At 37.7% G+C, this 12,596-nt stretch overlaps 1 protein-coding gene across 1 annotated transcript in view; it reads right to left on the minus strand.

Annotated features, from left to right (window-relative positions):
- rasgrf1 (Ras protein specific guanine nucleotide releasing factor 1) overlaps positions 1–12,596 on the minus strand; it is a 68,764-nt gene that overhangs the window by 36,627 nt on the left and 19,541 nt on the right. Inside the window, exons 2-3 of the mRNA XM_036561761.1 lie at positions 7,374–7,480; positions 1,673–1,820 (exon numbers count right to left, since the gene is read on the minus strand). Coding sequence (XP_036417654.1) covers positions 1,673–1,820; positions 7,374–7,480 — 255 coding nt within the window. The remainder of the gene's footprint in view (positions 1–1,672; positions 1,821–7,373; positions 7,481–12,596) is intronic.

Here is a 12,596-nt window from a genome sequence, read left to right on the forward strand (position 1 = left end):
ACAGAATGTTAATCAAAACCTTATTCAACTTAATGATAAACTGTAGCAATATTCATGTAGAGTTGTTGGTTAACATTAAGGTTTCAGTTTAAAATGCTACACTACAGGACTATGTAGGTAATTGAAACTAGAAAGGTTGGAAACAACAATCATAATTTTGCCTCCAAGCTAACGTTGACTTTTCACGATGATATATGTTTTAACTTTTATCTAATGTTTTCTATCTCCATTCTCTCCAATGCCACCTGCAGTCCAAGCTGGGAGGAGCTAGCATGTGAACATGTGAAGTCAACCACCACATCTCTTCAAACACATTATTGGACAGCACCGCATACATGGATGAGAAAGAGAGAGTGAGGTCAATTGTGCTCTCTTGGTTGGAGTTGTGTGCTACAATTTCTCATTAGCTTGAATGAGATTTTTGTCTAAGCTTGTCCAATCTTGCAATAAGAGCTACGAAAGAACACATTCATTGGCAAAGCATGGATTGGATAATTGGTGTAGAACCTTTATGTGCAAGGTTCTTTAAGCTTTAAAAAGGTTCTTCACATTTGCACATCTCATTTATAAAAATGTTTCTTTATGGGAACCAAAAGTGGTTCTTCTTCACTGAAAAATCTTTATTCTTTATTTATATTGCTACTGTTGTATGAGTATTTTGCTATTCGGATCATTTCTTCTTTTGAGTATTGGTTTCTCTCAAGGTTTCTTCCTCTCACTCTTAGTGAATTTTTCCTTTTCACTGTTTCCACTTGCCACTGGTGTGCTCATTTGAGGGTTGCACCCAAATTTCTATAAAGCTGCTTTTTTGTGAATTGAACTAAGTGGAATATGTCACTCCAAACAGCCCTTTTTGGCCCTTTTGTTTTTAGGCAAGTATGAAGAGCTAGACTGGATCAGGTGTGCTGGGGCAGGAAATGCTGGAATACAGTGGGACCCCTGAACTGGAGTTGAGAACCTCAGTGATAAAATGATCAAATCATACAAACATACAGACATTGTGTGGTGCAAAAACTAGTCCCACTGCACTCTCCCAGCTGATACCTCCACAAAAGAAGTGGTTTCCAACGTTCAGGATGAGAGGGAGGATGCAAACTATTAATGTGTTTTGAGGGCTTGCACATTCAAAGACGAGCACTGGCGACACAATGAAGGTGAGGGCTGCCCAATGCAGGCTGAGGTTGAGAGCTCCCATTTACCAGGGCAGCAACTGAAAGAGTTTATTATCATGTTACAGAGCAGGGATGCGACATGTACAATAGAGCTGGGCTCATGCATATTCAGGGAGCCATTTCAGTCGAAGCGCCACATTTGCACTTTAAAGTAAACTGACTATTTGATCTGGTTGATGAAGAATACAGCAGGGATCATAGATCTATTGGAGGGCTGTTTTTTTCTGAGAAGAGCTGCAAAGAGGAGTGCAAAGTAGTCTGGGGAAGGACTCCGTAAGACGAATGCTTCTTTTATGAATCTTTTATCCTTTTTTTATTTGAGAAAGATCCAAACAATAATTCAGTCTCCAAGAGGAATATCAAGGAAATGTTTTGCTTTGGAGAAATATGTAAAAATGGAGTGGTGTCATGTCAGATAAATTTGCTAACACAGACTAATTTCAGGCTGTTCAACATCGAACAACCCTGTTATGGCACTTCGAATGGCAGCCCAGCGTTACCTCAGATTTTAAGCGCTCAATCTCGATCTCCCCATCCTCTATCTGTTGTCGAAGTTGCTTAGCAACTGTTTTCTCGGTCTCCACGATTTGGAGTAGATGGAGATACTTCTGCATGAGAGTCTCATGCTCCGTGGCCAGGTTTCTGTAGCTGCATACACACAGAAGCACAAGAAGTGGAAAACATTATATTATACAACCACTGATGTACATCATTGGATGCACATGAGCATAAAAAACATGGGTTTATCACAAAATACTGGCTCATTGCTTTTCTCATTATTAGAAAGCCACTCCAGCTTCTTAAACTTAACATACAGTTGCTACAGGTCCCTCCAGAGAAAAACAGTAAGGGTACCTTACCAGTTAAGTGTACAGAATGGAGCCCAAGTTTTCAATTCTCTGCATGTGCACTTTTCTAAACAATTAACCATTTGCAAAATTATGACTGACACGCCTCCTAGCCCATCACAATGGCCTCTAAATGTTCCTTCCTCTATGAAGCGAAGGAAAAACTTTGTCAGAACCTCTCAAGACAAACCTTCAGTAAGAAAGACGGTGGCAGTAAATTAGTCAGAATTTTTAGTTTAAGAAGTGGTGGAAAGGAACTTTTAACACCTAACACATCTTGATCATCTGGAGGATGGTGTTATTTTTATTTTAATCCTGAAGCTGAAAAGTTTTGGATTAACCACAGTCACAGCTCCATCCAATGCCAAAACCATTAACAGATAGACTTATGCTGCCTCTAAGGTAAGCTAAACTTTATTTGGGTTACTGCATTAATATTATATGGAGCAATAATTAATGTTACAGAAAAATGTTAAGATCAGTTAGCTAACTAGTTGGCTTTTCCTAAGTGACAGTTAGTTTGATAAATCAATCAGATTAAATGGGACTGTATAGTCCTCACATTTGTGAAAATACTTTTCTTTAAGGTAAACATTAATGTACTTATAAATATGCTATTCTTTGTAGTGCTTAATTAAAGTTTGCTTTTAAACTAAAAAAAGTAGGTAAACCTGGTTGACTGCAAAATCTGAGTTCATATATATAGTTGTACTTATTGAGTTCATGATATTAAATCAACAAATCAATTTATGTTTTGCATTTGTAAGCTGATAACATTGCTCTGACTAGCTCAAGTGTTAGCATTAGCGAATCTGAGGGGGTAGTTTCCATCACTAAAACCTCCTTATTAGGCATGAAAACTTACTGCTGTAATGTCGAGTGACTAAACAATTTCCCTAGTTTGATTACAGTAAACATGGTTTTCAGGATCCATTATTTGCTTTAAACTGGCCTACATGAATATTTTGTCAGTTATTAAACCCATATGTCTGCACTGAACTTTTAAAGCCAATTTATGAAATGAATGGAAAATGCTTCAAATGCACGCATTTGGCTTCTAAATGTTCTTTATCACTGTTGAGCTTTTTAGTCTCTTAGCACAAGTGTTAGGAATTCTACCAGGTAGCCTGGACTGAAGCTCTAACAGAAGTAACAATATTAACTAAGGGTGAATTTTGCAATCGGTCACTTATATAACTATTCTGAAAAGGTAAAGGCTGAGAAATAAGGAGTGCATAATAGGAATCAGCAAAGATCGAAATCGGACGTTTTTTGCTCCAAACGTGATGGTAATGAGCTTATTTATTATTTTGGTGTGAGGCAAGTAAGTGCACTCATGCAGTATTTGCTACACCTGTACCAAAACAAAAAGTTTTCAGACTTGATACATTTTGTCCTACATACATTTTTCCACTGAATATCTCCGGATCCTCTGAATTACAAGGTCATTAAGGAGTTGAAATATGAAAAATGCTACATCCATGCTAATAGCAAGCTACCACACTGTAACATTGCATGAAAATAAGTCTACTATTTAACTTAATTAAGTCTACTTATTTAACTTTAACACTATTATTTAATAACACCAGCTACTCCTAGTGTACTTTCTTACAGCAAAAGTAACTTAAAGGGTAATTCCACAGATTTTTCAGCATTTTTGCCTAATTCGTTGCAATGTAAGTCAAAATCAGAGTGGTCTGATGTAATTAATATAGTTCCTTATAGAGAAAGTTACAGGCTTAGATACAGTGGTGGTGATAGGAACCAAGGGTCGCCATGTCTACAACACAAATATAGCTATTTTACTTATTATCCAAAACCACCAGTGAACCTACACATGTCTTCTGAGGTTTTATATGAAATGTTTATGATGGTAAACTAGTGGAAAATCTTGAAAATTTGTGAGGGACTATTTTGCCTTAGAACACCCTGCATGTACCCTTCCACCATGAATGGATTAAAATGGATTAACAAGATGTTTTAGGCCAAAACTTTATCACAAAGCTATCATAAAACAATGCCTCAGACATCAGGCAGTGTATTTATAACCATTTCATACAGTAATATCACCACCACTGTGAACAGTTTTGACTCAGTGAGTTTCTCTAGAACTCTAGAGTATTTCACATCAAACCACTTTGAATAACTGTGTTTACATTTTAACCATTTAATAATGTAAAAATATTTGAAAATGAGTTGAGTTCCCCATTTAAGTACCTCACTTGACAAAGCTTGCAGGTTTGTTTGGGATATTTTTGTGTGCTTCAATTCAGTGTTCGGCAGTGTTAACTCGCATGTAGCATAAGTTCATATTTCGGCTCCTTAACAACCTCATAATGCAGAGGATCCAGTGGCATTTATACATATTGAGTCTGAAACCATTTCATGTACCACAGGGTGTGATAATATCAACTTTTTGAAAATCCTATTCATTTTTGCCATAGAGAAATCCAGCTTAGTTCCTAATATTTGCTTGATGCAGAATACAGAATGATGACATGACTTCAGTGGTCTATGGGAAGTATGCACTGCTCCTACTGCATTTCATGCATTGAGCCCACACATTGTGAGCATCAGGTAAAAAAAAAAAAAACAGGAAAAAAATAAGAATTATAACTGGCAAAAATATCAGCCATCACTCAATTTGGCTGTAAAGAAGTCAGAATCAAAATCATCCCTAAAAATTAATGAACAGTGCACCTCTTGGGAGAACATCAATCAGTTGTGTTTACCCCACAAATAGGCCAAGAAAGTGGACTGAATCAGTACAAATAGTCTGCAGTGCCAAAGGAGACCAAATCTCTAGGGAATTCAGTCCCAGTTCTGAGACTATGACGCACACACAAACGTGAGCAAAAAACACAACTGTTATTCACTACAGGGTGTCAAACAGGCAAAACTATGTCAATTACGCAAAAAGCTACTAAAATATAGCAGTCATAACATACTATACATTTTACAGTAAACCAGAATCCAACACAGCACTAGCTCATATTATGATAGAAGTATTCGCTGATCAATAAATTGGTGGCACAAAAACACACAGTATAGGAATTACAAACATGTATGCTTGTGAAAAACCTTGAGCTTCTTTTGCTCAGGTGACAAGTAATCTGCGCACACAGCAAAGACCCTGTAACCTGTGAAGTGCTGAGAAAGCTCTGATATAAGCAAACTACAAGGTTATGACCCAATACGCACCACACTGCAGCGAATGTACTCCAGTACAGACAATATTATAGGTTTCTAAAATGTGTATAACATCTATCTAAAACTTAAAAAGACTGTATGGCATGCAACAAACAAACAAACAAACAAACAATGCAACAGATTTTCCATAGCTGGGTTTATACTGTTCATTCTGGCCTACGAAAGACTTTTGTCTAAGACACACAGATGTGACAGCAATATAAAACTACATTATACAAACATCACATACATTACCTAATATAAGCAGATGGTTTTTTGCAATAAGGTGTTTTCCCTAACTAATAGCATTGTGGTGTTGTAAATTCCATAGGTATTGTACTTTGCAACACATACAATGCCTGCAAAGCAAATTGAAAACATAATCCAGCTACTAATCTACTAATCTAGTTAAAGCCATTGTTTATTTCCATATTGTAGTCTGACAACTTGTGTGTGTTTGTGCTTTGTGTGATACTAAGGTGTTCTCAGAGAATTCAAACCAAAGACCAACACTAAAAATAAGCAAAACTCCCAACGGTACCCTGAAGCTAATTATAGATAATGAGATGTGGAATCTGTCCACTAATCAAAAAAACTCTATTGTTCTCAGCACAGTGCTACACTTTGATCAGTGCACAAATGAGAATCTTTACCTTGAACATGAGATTTTTGTCTGGTTCACTAAAATCGTACAGTCAAACTGACAGAAAACATAATTATCCTTATTTATACATCTTACTGAATGAACATGAAAAGGACCAACCAGCTAACAAATGAACAATCATAAACTATGAGCAGGTGAAGGGTTTTAAATGGGAAAAGACTAGGGATGTATGATGATATTAGAGTTATATTGCTTAAAAATGATCATCATTGGACAAATGTTTAGATTTGACTCATTTTTCAAATCAATATCAGATTATATATTTATTTTACTGTGAAAGGGCAGAATGTTTAGGTGACACTGCTCTAAAATGTCAGCATTTTATTCACTTTACTGCATACCCTTAAGAAATAAATGCTCTATTTCCAGGTAGATTTAGTCCCAATTTTAACATTTTATATGTTTATGTGTCGGCATCGGCAGATCTGTACATGAAAAATATCAGATATCAGCATCGACCCACAATTCTATCAGCGCATCCCTAGACAGAACAATCAACAATGCTGACATGATCAGAACCAAGTGTAATTTCAGTCTGTTACATTTATGACATCACCTGTACTGCTGGATTGATCACACATCTGATGTTTGAAATTAATCATTTTATTTCAGATTAAGAGTGCATCAAAGAGAGAAGAATAGAGCCTAACAACAATGTTGCCAATTTGGCTGGTATTGGTTGTTTCCCAATGTATGTAGATCAATCAAAGTTTTGATAACTGATAAGATGTGGGGAGAGGATAGTTAACCCTCGCCAAAATAATGCCAAAACCAAAGCATTTTCCCTGCCAAATTGGGCAGATTTTGGTTGAATCTGCCCATTTTGGTGGGGAAAAATGTGCTTTGGTGGTGGACAAAACTTGAGCTGGTTTCATAATTGAAATTATTTTAGGCGTTTCTCATATGTCTGACAGCGATAATAAAAATTCAGTGCCATCTAGCAACAAATTAAATGCTTATCTGCAAATTTCTCAAAGCCACGACATCAGCGATCATACCCAGAAACTTACTGATGCCACATTGGTTAAATGCTATATATTTAGTACTACAGCTGAAATGACCTTAAACTGTTTTTGATGTGTTTGTTTTGGCATTTTTTCATGCATTTTAGTGAGTTTTTTATTGAAGCAGTCTGACAATCCTGCCTAACAAACATCTGTCACTACGCTGATCAATGCTAGATGTACTAAAAAGTTCCACTGCAATTCTATAAGTTCCTGAGGTACTTTTTTGATCTGGTATTTTTCTGCAACTCATGTTGTTTTGTGGAAATGTGCTTTTACATTTACTTGAGTCATTCTTTCCCTAAAGTAACAACATTTACACTCGAGTATGGGTTTAGGCTATTCTACCCACCTCTCTCTAACAGACCAGTTCCCAGTAGCAAGGTCTTAAGAAGCATCTACATGTTGCAGCTAGGTTCTGATTAGGGTGAGAACTAAACCGAAGGGCAAAAGAGTTGGTCACCTAACTTTAAACCTGAGATTTATTCTGGCTTACCTGGCGTGTGTTATCGCTGCCACCCATTCGTCGCAGTCCTTCACATCTTCAGTGCGGAGCTCCAGAGCTTTCTGGTTCTCATGATTGAAGCTGATTGTGAAATAGTACTGAAACACACAAAGAAGAAGAAGATTTTACTCAAAGACAATAGAAAATACAATGTATTTCCAGAACTGTGAAAGCCGTTTATTTAGAAAAAAATTCAGTGATTATTATAAATGCTATGTTTTAAAATTAGAATTATTATTGATGAAGTTATGAAATAACTGAACTTTAGGAGGAGGACCACGCTTGAAGCTCCTCCTCCTTCCAATTTCTTACATTCTCAGAACAAAAAGGTACTATACAGTTACTGGATTGGTCCATCTTCAGTACCTTTAGTTTGGGAACACAATTGTACCATAATCCATTGCAATTATACATTTTTTTTAACTGCATTGACTCCACATACCCTGTCTTGTCTCCAGGCTTTTTATTTTATGAAAAGGTACACATATGTACCTTTACCCTAAGAAAAAAAACGTTTCCGTTTTTTACAGAAATCTACAGGGATGTTTTTCACGCCTATAAAGTTTAGTCTTAGAAGTTGGTTATATTTTCTGCTTCTCATGATCCAAGTAATGTCAAACACATTCAATAATATTGAGAAAACACATTTATATTAAGGATTAAAATATTAGCTTTTTCAGTTCACAGCTTCTCGTTATCGACACCACACGCATCCTGATGTGCAAAAAGCTAAAACATGTGGCTAATAACTATCCAAACTTAATGGTTCTGTAATGAAAGGGGCATGTAGGCAGGCTGCAGGTACTGAGTAGCTTTTTAGGGGCAATCCAAATCTCATAGTCATCACAGGCAGGGGTCAGAAAACAGGCAGGCAGGGACACACTAGGCAAATTCAAAAGACAAAGCCCAGGAGACAAAACAAGGGTTTAACAAAGGAAAACATAACACAACACAAAGAAATCACAGCTCAGACAGGTTTGTGACACTAGAAGGGCTGGAGAAATGGTTTTCCATGTAAGTGCAATGTTGAAAGAAGCATATGATGAGAGATCTTTCAGTTATAATCATTAGGCTACAAATGCATGCATTCAATAACAGAGACAAAACACTTCACCAGAGTCTCCACTGAAAAGAAAGTGAGTGGGATGGGCAGTAAATATTCTGCGGTATAACGTCAGATATCAGGCACTCTTGTAACCTATGACTTAATGCATTAATGTTTCAATAATTATGTAAACTAAATAATGAAACAACTGAATAATGTAACCAGTAGTGTTTTATTGCACTATAAGATCAGTGCAAAACACTGGTGAATATTCATCTTCATTCTCCTATAGTCAGCCACAGTACACTTAATTTACAATGAGAACTTGGTGGAAACTTATAACTAAGGTACATTCCTTTTTTTTTGCAATTTATGTTTGGAGTTAGTTTCCCAATTGTGGAATTAAGCCTAATCATGGATTTAACTGCAGTGCCAATGGTGAATCTCCATTGGAAATCCATTTTAGTCTAGTCTTAGGCATAGTATGAGTTTTGCATACTGACCCTTAAAACATTAAACACTTTAGATGACAGATTAAGGGACAATGTACACTGTTGGCTAAAACGCTGCAATGTGAGCATTTAGCAGTGCCATTGCATAACATTAGTAAATTAACACATCAGCTAACAATTCAGGCCTGGCATCTGGGGGTCATTTAGTGGGGCAATGCCCCACCATCCAATTTTCATGCCCCATCAGTGGGGCATTTTGCGACCGTTACTGTGAGCTAATGTATAAACTCACGGATATAAGCAGAAGAACACGCTTATAGACAATATTGCATCCTAAACTATATCTGTAGTAATTTAGGGGTTAAACCAGGTCTCTAACAGTTTCTTTTTCTTTTATTGTTTACTACTTTTTATAGTAAACATCCAGGGAGGCTCTGCACTGCCCACTCCTCCCAACTCTATTCACATGAAATGGTTTGGTCCTACCCCCAAACCTGGTGCTGGTACTTGCTAATAGCATGTGAGGAGGCCGGTAGAGCGTCATGTCACCCAGTTTATCACAAAGCAAGGTGAGTGTAGTCTGTGAATGGTGGAAATTAGTTTAGTCGATAGGCAACTACTGCTCTGCTAACATTTGCTAGCTAGTTAACTTACTAGAAAATTCTGAGTGTTTACATTTTGCTACTCTTTAATTTGAGATTTAATCAACGCAGGTAAACTTTTAGCAGGCTGTTCATACTGTAATGCTCTGTGCTATTAAAGCAGACATACAGCTGGCTTTACGATTTGTGTGCTTTATTAAGGACTGTATCAGCCACAGCCACGCCATACAAATAAGCAAGGATAATGGCTAGCTCTGCCTCAGCTCAAGTCTGCACTCTCTTGTTTCCAAGCTAGTTTCTCCTGTTGTACAGGCAATAAACACAGAACAAAACAGTTAGTTCGCCTTTACAATAAGAGTCCTTATTGTATAAACTCAGAGAAATAAATGCTAGAACACACTTACCCAAAACTAACATGCAGATAATTTTTTGAACGTTACGATACTAAATCAGTTGTCCCTGCCCCTGCCTGGTGCCAGGCTCAACAGATGCAGCGTCAGACTCAGCTGCCCTGTCTCCCCATCCCCATCTCCCTAACAAACCTGCCCAACTGCCAACTGAAGAAGGAGGTGAACAGCAGTTGGCATAAATGCAGGTGGTCTGCAGGATTTTTTTTTACATTTATTTTAAGTTCATTAATGTTAGCAATTTTCCATTAAAATTACATTTAAACTGTAAAAGTTGGCCTTTAGCACATTTCTTACAAAGGGTATCAATCTTGCATCAAATAGCCAGTTCCATTGTAAATAGTTCCATTGTATGCAGAAAGTTGCATGCATGTCTGCACAGTGTAAAATTTTCAGGGTTGCCATGGCCTATGGTGGTGGGGTGGTGGGGTGGTGGGGCCCAGTGTGATATCTTTTCATAGGGCCCAGATTCCCTGGTGACCCCCCTGCACCAACCCCCTGACCCCCACCCCACCAGTTTTTGGATGCCCTACCCATGATTTTGTTCTAGAACCAGGCCTGTAGCAAATCATGTATTTATTTAAAAATTGCAGAATTTTAATATCATAGATATATCATGCAGAGCAACACCTGGTGCTGCTTACTGATGTATTGGTGTAGTCAATCAACTAGGATCTGCTTTGCTAATTCAAACAGGAATTCAGCAGCAGGATGCTGCTATCACATTGAGGAGGAATTCGTAGCAGGGCCAAAAGATAACTGGCATGTTTTGTCTCTTTTTTTGCCAAAATCAGTTTATGACCTGTAATTTGAGATTGCTATTATTTTATTAACTTTCCAGAAAATCTTTTTTTATGATTATGTTTGTTGCTCCAAATTGAGTTGGGTTGGCTTCCTGAAATGTTGTTAGACTGCAATAGGTACTGACTACAGAGCTTCAAAGCATCAACCACTTAGGTGGTTAGTTTCTGTGCAGCATCTGTTGGATGAGGAGTCCCAAGGCCAGCGATCGTCATCATTATTACGTCAGCACAATGTTATTAGATTAGACACTCCCAGACTCTCAGTCTCACAGGATTCTGGTTTGATGTCATAGTCATTTTTTGCCAACACATGCCAGGGTCTGTAGTACGTCTGTCGTTGTTGGAGCTCCCAGGCCAAGTGACTGAGAACAAACAGTATGAGGACTCCATATTTTCTTTAGTCTCAAAGCGGAAATTGTCCCCACAACCACGACTGGGATTTTGAACAATTAATCAGGATTGATATAATGAACTAAGCCAAAGACAATAATCCTTGAGACCTCAGTTTTTACCCAAGTAAATTAGTATTACACATCCCAAGGCCAATGGATGATTCTGTGTAGGGGTGTCACGATACACATTTTAATATTCAATTTTTATTTTATTGGGAGACCATATGCTTTGTGGATCGAATACAATTAGATTTCATTGTATAAAATGCATGATAATAGGAATGGTTCTTGTAGTTTTATTTAACACACTGTATTATATCTGAGAAAGTAATAACCATCAGTGTAAAAAAATCCACTGCACAGCTCTCAGAACTGGAGAAATCTGATTTAGTTAGCATGGATGGTTGACTAGCCAAGCTGTTTGAAGTGGTGAGGATTCTCAGTCAAGCACAATAATGACAGTGACAGAGAGACAACACTGCCTATGGTGAGGATCAAATATATGTGCTAATACCTCAGATATGTTAACTCATTTGTGAATACATCCAACAACCAGTATACAACCAATACAACCAGTTTATTTCAAGTTTCTGGCAAAAAATGCTCTCAAGCTAATTGTCATTGTCACCTATGTATACAGTCTTTATCTGTTCATTAGCAGATATATAGGCAGAGCCGACTATAAAACTATATGGTATTGTAGGACGGTAGGACTTTTTTACTGCATGACGTATTACATCTTAATGATATGTAGGACATTGTGTGCTACTTGAAAGGACAAAAATAGAAAAGAAATGCTAAAACAAAAGGACCATTAGGTTTTTCATCTAACAGCCAAAGGGGCTTACAAATAAAAAGAAGAAGTAATTCAGTCAAATTCATGGTCATGTGATCACAACCACAGCCTTAGCATTTAATCAAACTGTTATACAGTTAAGGGGGGATTGCACTGATTTAAATTTAATCAAATTAAACATTAAAAAGGCACCAGCTAATCAGGTAATGTGCTTGGTCAGTCACTTAATGCCCAAAGTGTTGAGCTCGATGATGTTGCTGTTTGGTCAGTGCTAAGAAAACATACGCTGGCAAGCATAACTAGCACCTGGGCACAGAATGTGCAAGTCTTTGTACACTGGTGCTGTTGGAAGGAGACTGGGGGTTGGGGGGGGTGAAGGAATCCTGTATAACAGTACAAAAACATGAACTGTCAACAGTTACCTTTGGATAAAAACAGCAATAGAAGATAAGCAGTGAAAAAAGCACCTCACTGAACAGTCCCTCAGCAGTCTGGACTTGATAAGGGAGGGCTTGATTTGGGAAAGATCTGTCCGCATTGCGCTAAAACACTCCCTGTCCGCTGCTTCACTTGATGGTGGGCCAGTAGGCCTCTTTGAGAATAGACACTCACCCATCCTTGGCTAAATGTGTACATTGTGTAAATCAGGGGCTCCCAACCCTTTTAACAGCACAGCCAGAACTGCAGGCCACAATGGTTTTGATGGAGCGGAGGGGA

Source organism: Colossoma macropomum, unplaced genomic scaffold (genome assembly GCF_904425465.1).
Source record: "Colossoma macropomum unplaced genomic scaffold, Colossoma_macropomum, whole genome shotgun sequence".
NCBI lineage: Eukaryota > Metazoa > Chordata > Actinopteri > Characiformes > Serrasalmidae > Colossoma > Colossoma macropomum.